The 18,053-nt window shown below is 43.2% G+C and overlaps 1 protein-coding gene across 2 annotated transcripts in view; it reads left to right on the top strand.

The window, feature by feature from the left end:
- The window catches only part of NR4A1 (nuclear receptor subfamily 4 group A member 1), a 46,674-nt gene extending 33,681 nt beyond the window's left edge, over positions 1-12,993 (top strand). For both annotated transcript variants that reach the window (XM_060764057.2, XM_060764056.2), the window contains exons 2-7: positions 1,195-2,030; positions 6,111-6,240; positions 7,417-7,568; positions 9,027-9,229; positions 10,373-10,551; positions 11,530-12,993. In XM_060764057.2, coding sequence (XP_060620040.2) covers positions 1,197-2,030; positions 6,111-6,240; positions 7,417-7,568; positions 9,027-9,229; positions 10,373-10,551; positions 11,530-11,786 — 1,755 coding nt within the window. In that variant the 5' untranslated portion in view covers positions 1,195-1,196 and the 3' untranslated portion in view covers positions 11,787-12,993. The remainder of the gene's footprint in view (positions 1-1,194; positions 2,031-6,110; positions 6,241-7,416; positions 7,569-9,026; positions 9,230-10,372; positions 10,552-11,529) is intronic.
- Positions 12,994-18,053: the final 5,060 nt, after the last annotated feature.

The raw sequence follows: 18,053 nt of genomic DNA, 5'->3' as shown, positions 1-18,053 counted from the left end.
TAAACCCTATGACATGCTTTCAAGGCCTGGGGATACATCTCTGAGCATGCAAGGTTGCCTTGTATTTGAAGCATAACCTCTAATAATAATAATAATAATAATAATAATAATAATAATAATAATAATAATAATAATAATACAGATTGCTTGTGGGGAGCCTAGTGTTTGTATATCCCATGGTGTTCATAGTTAAAATAAGCAAAATTCATTTCGCTAGGATTTTTTTCTGCAAGATTTTTTGGGGGGAGCAGAGGTTATAGACTCTTTTCAACTTCTTTCCTTACAGGAACACAGTTTTGCAATTACCATATATACTCGATTATAAGCCGATCCGGATATAAGCCGAGGCACCTAATTTTAGCACAAAAAATGGGAAAACTTATTGACTCGAGTATAAGCCTAGGGTAGGAAATACAGCATCTACTGGTAAATTTCAAAATAAAAATAGATGCCAATAAAATTACATTAATTGAGTAGATTAAATGTTTTTGAATATTTATTTCAAAGAAAAACAGTAAACTAGCTCTGTAAGTGGAAAAGAGGGTCAACAAAAACATTCCATAAAAAATATGTGTATGAAGCTTCTCAAGCTGGGTTGCTGTGCGGAGAGGAGAGGAGGGGCTGTGTGCCTTCCTCTCCCAGCATAGAGACCCAGCTGGGTTCCTGTACTGAGAGGGAAAAAGAGGAAGGCATGCAGCTTCTCCTCCCCTCTCTGCACAGCAATTCAGCTGGGTTGCTGTGCCGAGAAGAGAGGCCAGGCCCAGCCAAGCAGGAAGGTGTGTAGCTGATGAGCCATGCACCTACCTCTCCTCCCCTCTTGGCACAGAGACCCAACTGGGTTGCTGTGCTAAAATGGGAGGAGTCACACAGAAGCCCCGCAAAGGACTTTTTTCAGCCCCATGCCTTCCTGCCAGGACTCTCACTCGAGTACAAGCTGAGGGCCCTTTTTCAGCATAAAAATGTGCTGAAAAACTTGGCTTATACTCGAGTATATACGGTACTTGCAGAAAAAGTTGATTTTTGTTACATTTTGGATAATTATGTTGGCAAAATGATTCTGAGAGTTGCAGTACAAAAAAAAAAGTTATTTCCCCTGTAGCACAGAGTTAAATCCATGTTCATAGCCTCCTCTTGACAATGAATACCCAATAACTGATTGTGTCTTTCCCTCCTCCCCACATCTTCTCCTCGTAGAGATGCCCTGTATCCAAACCCAATATGGTACCTTGCTTCAGAACGGAGGACTCTGCGACCGCTACCCAGCAGACCTCTTGACCCCAGAGCTTGGCAAGTCCACCATGGACCTGGTTAATACAGAGATCACCACTGCCACCACCTCTCTGCCCAGCTTCAGCACCTTCATGGACAATTACACTGGTGAATTTGACGCCTTCCTCTACCAGATCCCAGCTGCCAACCCCACCTCAGCTTCCTTCAAGCTAGAAGACTTCCAGGTGTACGGCTGTTATCCTGGCTCTTTCAGCAACCAGTTGGATGAGACCATGTCCTCAAGTGGCTCGGACTATTACGGCAGCCCTTGTTCTATCCCTTCCCCATCCACACCAAGCTTCCAGACTTCCCAGGGCCCATCTTGGGAGAATTCCTTTGGGGCCTATTCCCCGACGCACACCTACGACAGCATGAGGCCTTGGGTGACGGCGGCGACCACAACAGAGCCCCCCAAAAGCACTTCTGTCCAACCTTCCTATTTCTCCTTTGGCCACTCTGCTCATAGCCCCGGCGTGCCTCCACAGAGTCCCCTGAAGATGCAGCCAGCATCCCACCCGCATTTGGTGGATGGTGATGTCTTCTCACTACCCCAAACCTCCCCTGCTGTGAATTTCCCTCCTTTGCCACTCAGCCAGGCCTCGCCTGTTCTGGATAGCTCTGGCTTGATGGACAATTCCCTCTCCCCAACCAAAGCACGTAGTCCTGGGTCCAATGAGGGACGCTGTGCTGTCTGCGGGGACAATGCTTCATGCCAACACTATGGTGTCCGGACATGTGAAGGCTGCAAGGGTTTTTTCAAGGTAAGAGCAGTGTTGTCTCCTCACATTGTAACAGCCTTAGATGCCATGCAGACAAATCCCAGCCTTACTCATGCAGCTTTAGCCACTGCAAAGAATGGTGGGCTATCGGGTCTTCCTTTGGGAGAATGAGTGGGTAGGCTTGATGGGAGTGATGGAAGACATTGTTGTGACTGCTCCAGGAATGACTCATCGGGCCTCTCTCTGCATAAAGAAGGCCATTGTAGAGCTACTTTCCCTTTCAAGGGGGAGTGTAGGTGGCAGAACAAATGCGTAGAGATTAGCCTTGGATGAGCGGCAGCATCCCTGTGACATTCTCTTGTTTTCCATGAAGAGTCAGATGGGGATCTTCTGGCCTCCAAATTTTGCTGAACATCTAGCAAACGTTGGCTGGCCTGGGTTAGGTGGGCTGCTGGGAGCTGGAGTGCAAAAACGTTTCAACAGCCACACACCATTCCCAACCTGATGTAAAAATATAAAGGGGATATTGGAAAGAAAAGGGGAGTGTTGTCAACCTTCCACATTTGCTGGGGTTAGATGCACATGAAAGCCAGGAATAAAGAAATAGCTCTTTTTCACCCAAAATAATGTCTCTCCAAGAATTACTAGGTCTTCCAACATGATTCTATAGTGGACTTCTGTCAGAAACCGACCATTTGAGTAGCTAGAGAGACCTAGAGGACTGTTCTCTCTAGAAATCTCTAGGTCCTCCAGCATAACCAGAAGAAGTTGATCATGTTCATTAAGTTGTATTTTTAGCAGTTCTTACCACTAAGAGTTTTTTCCTGCCAAAAGGCCCTTGAAAACCCCAGACTGCCCGAAAACCTATTGATATCTTCATCTTGGATATAAGTGCTACTGTTTGGGCTTAATATTCAGATATATTGGGCACAATTCAGCATAGACACCTTTCCTTATCTCCATAAGGAGGTGGATTGAACTCTGCTTCTCTTTTTTTTTACTTACAAGATTTTTAGATCTTATAATCTAAAAAATCACAAGAAGTCTTAAGGGAAGCCAGACTTTCTGTGGTTATTGCTCCAGTGTAGCGGACCCTGAGGCTGTAACGGGGGTACGTCCCTTGTTACAGCCCAAGTGTTTCTAAATCTACTTTGCTGGACAAGTGCTTCCAAAAGGAGGTCACCTAATTTGCACACATCCCAAGGAGTTCTCATTTCTCTTATGGTTGAGGCAAGGAGAGAGATAGCAGGTAAATTGAGTAAGAAGTCATTTCCTTGCCTCTTCTCCAAGCCACGCCTGTGTGCTGGCAAATGCAAAGAGAGCCTGACTAGTAGGCACATTTCATAATTATGTGGTTTTAACACCTTTCAAAAAGGAGAAGACAGTACATGAGCCTCATATCCAGCAGTTAGAATACAGAAAATTGTTTTTAAGGCCATATAGATCCTGAAAATGTATTTTATTCAGTAAGGCTTTACTCAGAATGGAAAATTTAATAGTCCTAGGGGATTTGCTGTTGTTACATGTCTTCCGCTTGTCTCCAACGTTGAGTAACCCACTCTCTCCTAGGGTTTTCTCAATAAGACTTGTTCAGAGGAGGTTTGCCCTTGCCCTTGCGCTCCTCTGAAGCAGCGAGAGTGTGAAATGCCCAAGGCCACCCAGTGGGTTTTGTGGGGATTTGAATCCTTTTCACACCATTTGTTAATTAGCTTACCCATGCCCGAATGTTTGTATATTAACTGATACTGTTTTGTGAACATTCCTTGTATATGCGGCATTGAATATTGCCATATTGTAAGCCACACTGAGTCCCCCTTGGGGTGAGAGAGAGCGAGATATAAATATAGTAAATAAATAAATTGTAGCAACTTCACAAACACATTCAATTTTAGTAGAAACTGTCTTCTAAAACCTTAAAGATGTAACATTTTTACTGTAGCCTAAACCCTCATGGCCACTGCCCACTTTATCAGAGAATGGCCAAGATAGCCTGTTTCATAATATGTGCATTGAGTCTTTATATTGCCACAATATTTTGCTTTTGCTGCATGACAGTTTTAATATAATGGTCATCACCTGCACTTCTTGCATTCTGTTCCCTTCTTAACCTCACTTCTTACCATTCTGCCTTCTCTGCGGTCATGAATAAATGTTAGCCTTTCATGCACAACACAGCACAGCTATTCCTTTGAAGAGCCAGAACCACGCTTAGTCAATGGGGAAAATAATGGTTCTGACAGCATTTCATGGGTTACATATACCCCTTATGCTAATACTAAAACTTCTGAGTCTTTAAATATACAGGATGTGGGGATCCATTTTGATTCCCAAAGCCTAGCAAATTGCACAACATCTACAAAGATTTTAAGTCCTGATCAAATTAACATCACATCTGCAGCTTGCATGGTGAAGAAGGGAAGTACGCCTGGCAGCAAATGGAAGCATTTTTCCATTTTAAAGCATGGGGTTCTGTGAGATCATCAATGACTTATTTGAAGTTCAGGTTTATGCTCATCTTGATCCTGCAAAACATCCAGAAATTGTTGCAGAATTCCCTTTTAAATATATATCTAAATATGAGTTTTGCTCTGTGTTGACTCCACCTCATAGCTGCTTCATAGATTTGCATTGAACTTGCATCCAAACTATGCCTATTTGGTCGGTTGTCGATATTTTTTTAAATCCTACTCCTCCACAACAGAGGGGGCCCCAAGTGAACACTTTTATCCTTGGAGGCTTCCAGGAAACCTTTTTAGTAACCTGAAATTGTGTCTTTTTGGACCTAATGAAATCAATCAGTTGTATTGCTTGGTGTCCTGGGGACTTGGAAAGGGGGTACTTCCTTGCTGCACCATATAGCACATTACTGTATCATTTGATAAGACCATGGTATCTGAGCTCTCACATGCGCTCTCATTAAAAATCAGCAATTTGGTTCTAATATCAATGTACTTTCCTTCCCAAAGTGAATACATGAACCAGGCTACAACTGTATTTGAGTTGTCTCTGAGATTGGCAGTATGGTGTTGTTAGGAAAATTGTACAGAAATAGTGAAATTAATGTGAAAAAAATTATCATTTGGAGAAATTGATTACAAATAATTGCATTAAAAATGGAGTAAACCAATATTCATGGCAGTATATGAATTTTCAAGGACATGTATCGAGGGTTTAAAAAATCAAACTAGTACAGAATTGGGAACAAATAGACTTGATTAGGAAATTGTCAAAAATTGTCAAAAACAGATGCAATCAGAAATGGCCTATTTATCCATTTCCTACTCACAGCTTTCCCTTTTTTTATGCAAACTGAAAAGTTTGGTATGTTCAGTTGGATCAAAAAAGATTCAATATGTGACACCAACTATGAATGTGGGGTGGCGAAAGTTTGTGCCATGGAGGACTCCCTTTACAATGTGTCTAAAAAGACAATTACATCAGAACACTGCCTTATTCATAAATGCTTCCCATTCAGTGACTATAATGCTGAAAATTGCTGGATTTGTTTTAGTTGTGATCAGACCATTACAGATATATTGCCTCAAATGGTGACACTTTACGGTGGTAGTGGCTGAAATGTCCAACTGTTGACAATCAATTGGCAATGAGAGTATTTGGGCATCACCATTTCCAAAGTGTATTTGGTTTTTTTTTTTTCTTACATTGCTCAGAATCCTTGAGTTATAGCCCTCAAAAGTAATTCAGCCAGGCCCTGAAGCACATGCATATAACACAGTTTTATAGCTTGTGATTTGAAATATCAATTTTTCATACTTGTTGAGGCAAAGCAACTGAAGGTCTCAGAGAAGGATGCTTAATTTTCTGTGTCAAGCTTGCTTGATGCCATTTCCATCTTTCATCACCACATTTCTATGGTATTAGTAATATTACCCACATCAGAAATGTGCCAGCACAGCTGTGTCTGGAAGGGGTGCCCACCCACATGGATCATGAGATTGCTGTCATATCCTTGAGATTGTGCTTTTCTGAAATGAGAAACTACAGGTTGTAGGAACATAGCAAATACATAAAGCACTGAGGGACAGACCTTGGTTTTTCTGTCGTCAAGGTTGCTGGGGAAGAGTACAATAGCCTAACCGCCCCCTTTGTTTTCTCCTGCAGCGCACGGTGCAGAAGAATGCCAAATACATCTGCTTAGCCAACAAAGACTGCCCTGTGGACAAGCGGCGGAGAAACCGGTGCCAGTTCTGTCGGTTCCAAAAGTGCCTTGCTGTAGGAATGGTCAAAGAAGGTGAGGCACATCCCCTCTCTCACCTGTTGTCTGTGCCTAGGTCTTCTTTCTCTCTTGGTAAGATTAAGAACTAGCCTGTTAGTGACTGAATTAAATGGCAAAAAAGGCAACTCCCTTGCAACCTGCTTGGGTTTTTTTTATCATGTCAGAAGTGACTTGAGAAACTGCAGTGTTACAACTGCAAAGTCGCCTTTGGAGAATTGGCTGTCTGCAGAGATGTTGCCCAGGGGACACTCGGATGTGTTACCATCCTGTGGGAGGCTTCTCTTATGTTCCGGCATGAGCTGGCAGATGTATAGGTAACTTGAGGAATTCAGTTTTCCTAGTTCAGAACTTGCAGCTACTATAAAGGTAGCTTTAAATCTCTTTTGTAGTCATAAAGTGTTCAAGAAACTGATTTGGTAGGAAACCATTCTTCTGAATGGCTAGCAGCACTAAATTTTCAGCTGCTTTACTGATGCTAAGACAGGGAGTAGATACTAGGCCATGCTGGAGCTGGATACACAACCAAAGTGTGCATCCGGCCAACAAGTTCTCCCACATCAGTGGTTCTCAACCTGTGGCTCTCCACATGGTTTGACCTTCAACTCCCAGAAATTCCAACAGCTGGTAAACTGGCTGAGATTTCTGTGAGTTGTAGGCCAAAACACCTGGGGACCCACAGGTTGTGAACCACTGGCCTACATATTTTGCAGGAGGGGGGCACTGAGAAGCTGAGATATTCAAAACCAGGCCAAATAAGCAGTAAGAAAATATAAGAGAGAGGGTGCAACTTTGTTCCTTGAAAAGGTAGCTTTTCATCCAAGCTTCCCTTCCATGGAAGGTCTGCAAGAAAGTGGAACAGGAAAATATATAACATTGCTTTCTTTGAATATTCTAAAGCTTTTCTTGACATGGCAAATTATGTGTAGCTAGTCTCACATATTCCTCTCCCAAACTACATTTAAGTACAGAATACCAGTACGTGAAACCATGTGGAACAGGGCTTTTGCATGCCTGTGCCTAACTTGTCAGCATGTGATAATTAGTTAAACGTCATCTGCTGCTCTGGCAAGGGTTTTTTACCTGATGCTCCTTGATTAAAAACCTCCCTAGGCTGCACGTGTCTCCTGTCAGTAGCTCCTGCTTGTCTAACAGTCTGTTCTCACCTCTCCATTTGTACCTCTCTTCCCTCAGTGGTGCGGACAGACAGCTTGAAAGGCCGTCGGGGTCGACTTCCCTCCAAACCGAAGCAAGCTCAAGATACTTCTCCAGTCAGCCTCATCTCGTCTCTCGTGAGAGCACACATAGATTCCATCCCCAGCGCAGCAAAGCTGGACTATTCCAAGGTACTTATCTGCCTTTTGCGAACATGAAGCACTGTGGCCTCCTGACAACTGTTGCTGTTGTCGGGTGGGATAGAAGCAACGTCTTGAACTGATAAAAGGAACAGCATGTTAAATGTCTTGGAAGCCAAACCCTAATATCATTGATAGGCACAGCCAGACATGGCATGGTCTCTAAATTTCCAGCAGTGGTTGACAGCAAAGAGCCCAAAGAGAATCCTAAGAGAAGGACAAGTGTATTTTGCAGAACATTCTGCCTTCGGATACAGTATTGTCACTTTTAATAGTGTAGGCTACTATAAAAAGAGGGATTTTGTTCATGTGCCATTAAGGAGAACTGACTGGCACCACTGTGCCTTAAATGTCTCTGCCATATAAGGCCTTTCCGTCATGGGGAAATGACTACAACTGATCAAGGCCCATCCAACCTGTAGTATGATTCCAAGTACATGTCAGACAGATGCTTCTGAGATTCACATAAGCAAACCGAAAAAGCACCAGTCCCCTTCTGTCACATTAGATATATCAGTTTACTACCCTTTAAGTTGCCATGGCAACATCATGTGAATTCCTGAAGTATTTTGGTTTAGTCAGAGGCACCGGAGGAGCTCCTTGGAAGAGAAATCTAAAGGTCTGTTTCTCCACTGTGTACTATGGTCAGACTCCTGCTTGTCTGTCCCCAGATTATGGCTATTTAGAGGCTTGCTTTTCAGGCTAATAGCTGGTGAAGAGCAGTCCTCTGTGTATAATCCTTTTTATTTTAGCCAGGATGGGGAATCTGTTGTCTCTGAAAATGTTCCTGGATTTCAGTGCCCCTCTGCCTCAAATAGCATGGCCAAAAACATCTGTTCATGCACTGGTCATGTTATTGTTATTATAGTTTGTGGTATTTATATTCACCTTGTCCATAAAGCTGGGACTCAATAGAGAAATTAATTCCTTCAGAGTCTGTGGCCTGTCAGTTCCAGGATCCAGAATTAAACTGCTACCAAGAGCCAGCATAGTGGAGTGGTTTGAGTGTTGGGCTACAACTCTAGAGAACATGGAAACCTCTGCTGGGTAGCTTTTGGCAAATCACACTCTCTCAGCCTCAGAGAAAGGCAATGGCAAACTTTTGAACAAAACGTGACACAAAATCCCCATGATAGGGTCCCCTTAGAGCGACCATGTCAGGAATGACTTAGAGGCACACAAGATCAACAGACTGTTTCTCTTTCTTTACACTCAAAATATCCAACAGAAGATTCAAGATATGTAACAAAAATGCAGTTGGCTTAAACTAGGCTAATAGAAAATATATGAATTAGGCACTCCAATTGGGACCTTACTTTGCATGTAAACTGGAGCATAATTGCACTGGTTTCTGCATCTCTCCAGCATCCCTGAAAAAAGGAAAGCGGTGAAAGGAGATTCCTTATTTGACCTGTTCTTTAAACAACTTGCTTGTCTTTGTGCTCCCAGTTTCAGGAATCGGTCTCCTACCAGTTTGAGAAGGAAGACTGTGTGGATGTGCAGCAGTTCTATGATCTGTTAACAGGGTCCATGGATGTGATCCGGAAATGGGCAGAAAAGATTCAAGGCTTCCTAGAGCTTCCAAAAGAGGATCAAGACCTGCTTCTAGAATCAGCTTTTTTGGAACTCTTCATTCTCCGGCTAGCATACAGGTAACAGCCCTGCCCCTTGAAGTTGTATAAAACTGGGTGGAGCTGTGTGACCACCCAGATATTGTGGGACTACAGCTCTTAGCAGTCCTTCCCAGCATGCTCAATGGTGTATGATATTGGGAGTTACAATCCAACTCCATCTAGACAGATGCATGATTCTCACTCTTGGCCTAAATAGAGGTCCAGGTTTGTCTTATATCATCATATGTATGGTGCAGAGTGCTTATCACCCAGGAATGAGAAAGCTGATGTTGATAGACTTTATTTTCCATAGTCCCTGCCTAGAGACGATGGGAATTTGGAGTCCATCCATTGGAAGGGCTGAAGATTATATCATCTCAGAGACATCTAGCACAAGCCCCTGCCTTGCAGGAATACACGACTAAAGCCTTCCAGAAAGGAGCCCAATCAACCTCTGCTTAAAGACATCTAAAATTGAGAGTCCACAAACTTCCAAGGCAATCTGTTCCACAGTCAAACGGCGCTCTTCCTAAACTTTATGTGGAATCTTGTTTGAATCCATTTCTGGAGTAACAGAAAACAAGCTTGCTCCATTTTTCTACATGTCATCCCTTCAGATATTTAAAGATAGCTATCATATAACATCTCAGTCTTCTCTTCTCCAAGCTAAGCATATCCAGCTCTCTTGGCACTCATTCCTACGGGCCAACATGGCAAAACAAATGCCGGGAATTGGACCTGGGGATTTTGACATGCAGAGCATGTGCTTCAACAGTTCACCTATGTTGGCAGTAGCTTTGACTGTGGGTTATCCTGTGTGGAGAGGAACTTGTGGCTCTTTCTCAGGGCAGAGGAGAGAAAACTGGGATTTTTTACCCAAACATGTGCTTGCATCCTATGGCTTGTGATTCTCCCCTCAGTGGTTACATCCACTAAATCAGGCAGGAAAACAGAAGGAAAGCAAGACTATTGGGACATTGTAGATTGCTTGGTACAGGTCTTCATGCTGCAAAGGGTGGAATCAATGGCTTAATCCTTGGCTTCCTGCATTTATTTCATTGTTTTCCTTTTTGTAGGTGGGCAGTTGTGCTTTGGGGTAGGTGGGAGAAGGTTTCCAAACAAATCTATCAAGATTAGATCTTTGTCATTTGTATGTTACAAATTTCATGCTTTGCTTTGCAGGTCCAAGCCAGAAGAAGGCAAACTGATATTTTGCAATGGCGTGGTGCTGCATCGCATGCAGTGTGTCCGGGGCTTTGGCGAGTGGATAGACTCTATCATTGAGTTCTCCCAGAACCTCCATCGCATGAACATCGATGTGCCCTCCTTCTCCTGTCTTGCAGCACTTGTCTTAATCACAGGTAGATGGACACCAGGCTTTCTGGGTGGGTTGGGTATCACAGCAGAAAACAGCAGCTGGGAAGGAAGGGCCCAGGCAATTCCATCACAAGCAGTATTTCTCAGAAGGCTGTTAATACCTTGGATAGTGCCTCCAAACAGACTTGTAATCAGTCTGTCACATTTGTAGATTCCTTCAGAGAAGAGCATAAATCAAAGTTACTTTTGTTCATCTACAGCTTTCAGAATCCCCCAGTCAGCATAGATATTTAGGAATTCTGGGAATTGTATTCTCCTGACTCCCAAAAGTTAATAATAATAATAACCAAAAGATGATAATAATAATAATAATAATAATAATAATAATAATAATAAACTTTATATTCTGCCACCATTTCCCAAAAAGGACTCGGGGTGGCTTACAAGGCACTACAAGTGTAGTATATAACAGACGGTACATGAGTATAAAAACAATATCACATAAAAGTTATATAAACAACCATTATTAACACATCAAATTCTGCATGAATAATCACAGGATGCCTTAAACCTACACCTGTTGAGAAATTCTACAAGATAGCTAGCTGGCACCCCCACCCCCCCCCCCCACCCCCCTGGTAATGTGATGAGAAGTTGTTGCTGGCAGTGAGAGAAATATGGTTGAACACTCTGAAAGCCATCTACTGCATGGCTATCAGCCTCCTCCCAGTAGACTCAAATTGAGGAAAAGCTTCATGAGGACCACCACTCCTCTTAACATTCCCCCAGCAACAGCAAAAGTATCCCTCTGGGCAGCTAAACGAGGCAGTATCCATAGCTCATGATGAACTTGAAAACTGTTTGTGATATGAAGCCATATATTTAAAGTCTAGAGATCCCATTCTTCCTGGCTGCTTTGAACTACAGTATTGGTGGCTTTTCTTTTTATGGCTCAATCAGTATTAACGTTCCTTTCCTCTCCCCGCCCCGCCCTCTCTGCCTGTCCTTGATCTCCCATCCAGACCGCCATGGGCTAAAGGAGCCAAAGAAGGTTGAGGATCTCCAGAACCGCATCATCAGCTGCCTTAAAGACCACGTAACATCTACCACCAATGAGCAGGTTCATCCTAACTGCCTCTCAAAACTGTTGAGCAAACTGCCTGAGCTCCGCACCCTCTGTACTCAAGGTCTGCAACGCATCTTCTACCTGAAACTGGAGGACCTGGTGCCCCCGCCTCCCATTGTGGATAAAATATTCATGGACACGCTGCCTTTCTAAGGATTAAAAGTGAGGAATCTGCAGTGGACAGACGGTGCTTTCTTTGAAGAGGGCCTTCTTCCCTTCCCCTTTTCTGGCTTGGCTTGTGTTTCTCCATCCCTGCTTTCCTCTGGATGGGACAAAACTGGAGGAAGGGAATTCCTTGCCAGCCATCATCTGGAGCAGAGGTGACAGGAACATTTCCAGAGACGTTGAGAGGTTGTTCAGACTGAAGACTACTATAGCACTATGTGCCCTTTCTCTTTCCCCAAGCCCAGAGCTTAGAGGTTACTGGGACAGTCAGAACTGCTGTGTAATTCTCTCTGAACTTGAGGCATCTTGGCTTTGGATTTTTTTTTTAATGAAAAAATAAACTTATGGGGAGAAATCCCAGTGTGCCTTCTAGGGTTCCATGCACAATATCCCTAAATGATGCTGCCTTCCCTATGACCTGCCTGCAAACAGCTCTGCGTGCAGTTTGACTCCTTAGATTCCATGCAGTTGTATACAGATAGGCATTCTGTTGTAAGTGTGGAATATGTTGGATTTTGTTTTTCATTTTTACATATACACACAAGCATATATATATATATATATACATATATATACTGTCAAACGCTGGTTCAGGATTTTTAAAAGGAGGGGGGGAAATGCCTTTTCTGATTTTTATCCACATGATCAGGTCCTGAATCTTAGCTTCGGCTCAGAGCCTTCCTCCGCAGGTATGGTAATAGGTCTCTTCCAGGCCTCTTGCATAGGAGCTGCTGCTTGCATCCCAAAACTGAGGGCTGAAGAGATGGGGAAGTGGCTTCACCATAAATACGCACGCAGTCATGGGGCAGCTTGTTTCCGCCCACCTGCTGCTTCTTCCAGGGCAGTTGAATGTTTGTTGGGTGTCCGAATTTTTTTGTACAAGTTGTATATAAGACAAACAGCATGTTGGCTTTGTAAATACAAATTAATGACTGAGTGAATGAATGAATGGCAGAGGTGGGAGGAGAAGGGAGGCTCTTCTGTTTGAGCCAGAGACAATTGTGCGTTGCCCTATGCCTGCAGGACACCTTCTGCCTTTCTTTGTACATAACTTTGTATTGTAAAGTCCGCCAATTTTTTTTGGCATTTATATTTGTCTATCCCTGCTTTCCAATTTCCAGTATGTGACTTTTTCCAATTATTAATATATATATATTTAATATATTGAATTAAAAAAGTATCTGGATTAGATGTACCTTTCATCTTACTGGTATTTCTGCTTGGTTCTGAAACTTTACTTAAATGCCAAGAAAGGAATTCCTCCTGCATAGAGAACAGTTCTCACCTTGTGCTGTAGTTCTTATATTGTCAAGTACGCTAGCCTTAAAAGAGGGGGAGGGAATAAAGTCAGAGGTAGCCATCACTGACCATGTTGTGTATACACTTTTGTTCTCTGTTCTCGCTTGTGGCCTTCTTCACAGTACATATCTATAACATTTTTCTCCCACTTTTGTTGCCACCAAGGTAGCCTATGAAATTTATTTATTTATTCATTTACTTCACCTCTGTACCGCATTTCTCCCCCCAGCAGGGGACTCAAAGCGGTTTCCAATATAATTATGGTAAAATGTAATGCCTCACATACAGAAACCTAAGATAACAATAATAATATACAATTATCAGTGAAATAATAAAACATGGCGTCATTTAACATGAAATTAAAAACATACCAATATAAACATTAAAATCACACAATCCAACAACCATAGTTCAACCTGTTCCAAATATATCTATTGCACATAATCCCTGATCATTCCTTGTACTTCCTACTGCCTAAAGGCTTAGTCTCACAGCCAAGTTTTTTTCTTTCTTCTGAAGGCCAGGAGAGGGGAGGGTGCTGATCTAATTTCATTGGGGAGGGAGTTCCATAGCCAAGGAGCTACCACTGAGAAGGCCCTGTCTCTCGTCCCCACCAATTGCACTTGCGAGGGAGGTGGAACCGAGAGCAGGGCCTCCCCAGATCATCTCAGTCTCCAATATTATTCATAAAGGGAGATATGTTAGGACAGGTAAGGTGGTCCAGAACCATTTAGGGTTTATAGGCTAAAATCCTGAGATCACACACCACTTCAAATTCTCAGCCCGTATGGTCCATAGGATAAAGCCAGGCAGCTGAAGTGAAATCAGATCATATAGCATGAAGGAGATGTATCGTTTGCAAACATATGGAACTGCTTTACCATCCCGCCAGGCAGTTGGTCAGTCTTATTCAGTGGTTCTCAACCTGTGTGTTGGCCTACACCTCCTAGAAATCCCAGTTTACCAGACGTTAGGATTTCTGGGAGTTGAAGGACAAAATGTCTGGGGACCCACAGGTTGAGAACCACTGGCCTGATTTCAGGATTAATGCATGTAGACCTGATTATTTTGAGTGACAGTTCCCATCTCCCATTCCTATTGATTTAGCTGGCAATAGATTTTTTTAAACTTGTGTCAGAAGTGACGAGATAACTGGTGTGAGAGAATTGGCTGTCTGCAGAGACGTTGCCCAGGGGACGAAGCCCGGATGTCTTACCATTCTGTGGGAGGCTTCTCTCATGTCCCCACATGGGAAACTGGAGCTGACAGATGGGAGTTCACCCCGTCTCGCAGATTCAAAGGGGCAACCTTCAGGTCAGCAGTTCAGCCGGTTTAACCCATTGTGCCAATGCAGCCCCAGCTGGCTAGAGATGAAGGGAATTGCAATCCCAAAATAACTGGAGGGCCACACCTTTCCTATCCCTGATCTAGATCAGTAATTCCCAGGTTTCAGAGAAGTAATTCCTCTCTAAACCTTTAGGGACTGAACTAGAGACTCTACATGCCAAGCACAGTAAGCAACCAAAAACCATAAGTGAAGAGAGCATTCCTTCAGCAACGTCAGAAGTCTTACCCTATTTAAGTTTGTTAGGCTTCAAAGAAATATTAAGCTTATTATTAAAGTGCTAGAGACTAAATATGGGGATTTCAGTATATAAAAGAGGTGCTTCAGTACCACACTGACAGTATATATGCACAGAATTCATTTTGTATAATATATGTTGTTGTTTTGTGTGTTCAAGTTGTTTCTGCTTTGTGGTAATCCTAAAATGAAACTATCGTGAGGTTATTTATTTATTTATTTATTTATTTACTTCATTTATATCCCACCCTTCTCTATCTCAAAGGGGACTTAGAGCAGCCTTACAAATAAGGCAGCAATCCCAAAACGTAAACATACAATATAATAAACTTCTTTATTAAAACCAAATATTTAAACAACGCAATTTTAAACCAGTTATTAAAATCACGCCATCCAGAATCATAATCCGAAGCCATTACTTTGGTCTGTTCGCTGTTCCTTATTCTCTTGTTGCACTAAAACCTTGCTGTCTGAAAGCTTGGTCACATAACCATGTTTTTACTTTCTTCCTAAAGGTCACAAGGAAGGGGGCTGCTCTAATTTCACTAGGGAGTTCCATAGTCAAGGGGTCACCACTGAGAAGTCCCTGTCTCTCATCCCCACAAGTCACACTTGCAAAGGAGGTAGGACCAAGAGCAGGGCCTTCCCAGATGATCTTAATCTCCGAGGTAGATCATAGAGGGAAATACATTTGGACAGGTAAGCTGGGCCGGAAGATTTGTTTGGGTTCGGGGGAGTTGCTATTGCCTCCCCTCCCTCTGAGACTGAAAAAGCATGACTTGACTTAGGTCAACGGATGTGTTTTCATATGATTTGAACCCAGTCTCCAGAGTTGTAGTTCAGTGCTCAAATTATAGGGCCCAATGAAAGTGTAAAAGCTGCCATCTGGGTACAAGCCTGGTAAGCCTTGCATAAGTTTAAGGACATTATGACTCTTCTAGAGTGCTTACTATTTTCCTCCCAAATGTATCAGGGATTTTTTTTGTCAGCTTCTACTTCTCTTATCATTTCTATTTTGGAAGCAAGACTAATAGATCAATTAGGTGGCAAAACACATGCCAGGATAGCTGGTGAGGCAGGTTAATCTGCTTTCTCCCCCTTTTTTTCAGTACTTGGTGCTCAAGGCAGCTGTTATACATAAATACACACTGCCACAGTAGGCTCATCTAGCTCATTGCTGTGCGCCTTCATGTTATTTCCAACCTAGGCAATGCCAAGGGGAACCTATCATGGAATTTTCTTGACAAGATGTGTTCAGAGGAAGATTGCCCTTGCCTTCTTCTGAGGCTGAGAAGTGAAACTGGCTAACCAAGTGGGTTTCCGTGACCAAATGGGGATTCAGACCCTGGTCTCCTGAGTTGTAGTACAATGGTCAAACCACTAAACCATGCCAACTCTCCAGGACTTCCTAGAGCAGAAATCAATTATTTCCCAAGTCAGATTTTATTGCGTTATTTACTGTAGACACATTGCTGCAGCCCAAGGTGGTGCAATGGGCTAAATCCTTGTGCTGGCAGGACTGAAGACCGACAGGTCATTGGTTCGAATCTGAGGAGAGCACGGATGAACTCCCTCTGTCAGCTCCAGCTCTCCATGTGGGGACATGAGAGAAGCCTCTGACAAGGATGGTAAAACAACAAAACATCCGGGCATCCCCTGGACGTCCTTGCAGACGGCCAATTCTCTCACACCAAAAGCGACTTGCAGTTACTCAAGTTGCTCCTGACACAAAGAAAAGGCTCAACACTGACAGTCTGTCTTTCCCCAACACTCCAATGCCAACGCTAGGGTGGGTGAACTGTCAGCCAGACAAAAGACATGAAAGAGGTCTGTAAAAAGAAGCACCTTTATCACAGCCTTTGAGGTTTGCTTAAAGGAACTTGTTTCTGTCAAGGTCTAGACAACTAAACAGTGTAACAGCCAACTCTCCAGAGGTTGGAAGGCTTTGCTGGGATTTGTTCCCAGAGAGGTTCCTCTCCTTGTTGCTTCCTATTTCTATTTCTTAAACACACACATTCAATGGGTCCAGTGTTTACCACCACACAGGGAAGATGCCAAGGCAAGTCTCCCTACTCTGGCCACTGCTTGCCTGTTCAAAAAGGTCAAGCTAGCAGGCAGTGAGAGTGAGGAGGTGAAACAGGACCAGGAAATGCTGATGGCAGGGAGCGCTTTGCAGAGGTGTGACTTTTTGTCCTCACGACTCACTGGTGGTCCACGGCCCACAGGTTAAGAACCACTGCTTTAAACCATAGATCCATATGATAGGTCCATGAAGCATCTATACAGGTAGCATACCCATACAGAGGCAAAAATAAAAGTCTATGTGCAATTAAAGCAACCAATTAAATTCAATACAGCAACAGGTCTGAAATACAAGGTATTAGTTTTTACGTAGCAGACTTAATTTAAACTACTCTCCCATTAAAGTTATTTTTGAGTAAGTAGTAAAAATTCCAAAAGAGTCTTGTGGCACCTTAAAGACTAAGAGAAATAAATTACCCCAACTAATGAAATTCAATATAGCAAGAAGTGGTGAAATACCAGATATTCATTTTACCCTTTTCCACAGCATGCTGTGACTTTGAAACTCTTTCATAACAGTTTTCTGGGCTTGTAGTAAAAATGGCAAACTAGTGACCCCTTAAAGATTACTCCATTCCTTAAGGGATACACTTTTGTGGACTATACAGCCCATCAAAATATGCAAGATTAAATAATATCCCGAAGTGTGAGAATCCTCTTCCCATCTGTCTAATACCTTAATCTGCCAGGCGGGTTTGGTTAGCAGGAGGTAGCAATTTCTATCTCTACGCTGCAGTGATCAATCTTTCCAAAGCATTTTAGTACTGATAGCTTCCCTGGGCTGGCCAGTGGATATGGCACACTACGGGTGTGATGTGGAGCAGCTGCTTCTCTGTGTCTTGTAGGGTGTACATTCCAGTTGGTGAAAGCATCGGCGTTTCCGATGGGAGGGGCCTTTTGGTGACTGAGCCCTGGCTCTCAATGATCTGAAAAGGGGGGACAATCTCCCCTCCCTTGGGGAACTTACTGAGCTGACAAATGCCAAGCTTATCTCTGCCACCCAAATAGCCTCTTTTTAATCCTCAACGCAGATGACTCAGAGTGGGGCTTGGCGCTGGACCCACCTGGGCATCCCAGCCCACATGGCTCCAGTCCGGAACCTGGGCAGAGTAGCACGTTCACATCATCCCCTACAGCATGGAAGAACCATTCATCTGAACTACCCCAAACACAATGCCAGCCTTCCAACAGAGAAACATTTTTACAGTGAGTCTTGGAAATGCATACATGTGACTTAAGAGCACATGGGAGTTATGTTTCCCCTGTATCCCCTCCAACATAGGCATATGCCT

This window comes from Anolis sagrei, chromosome 2 (assembly GCF_037176765.1).
Source record: "Anolis sagrei isolate rAnoSag1 chromosome 2, rAnoSag1.mat, whole genome shotgun sequence".
NCBI classification, from domain to species: Eukaryota; Metazoa; Chordata; class Lepidosauria; order Squamata; family Dactyloidae; genus Anolis; species Anolis sagrei.
Note: the sequence above shows the minus strand (reverse complement) of the source record. Positions and strands in the feature narration are given on the sequence as shown.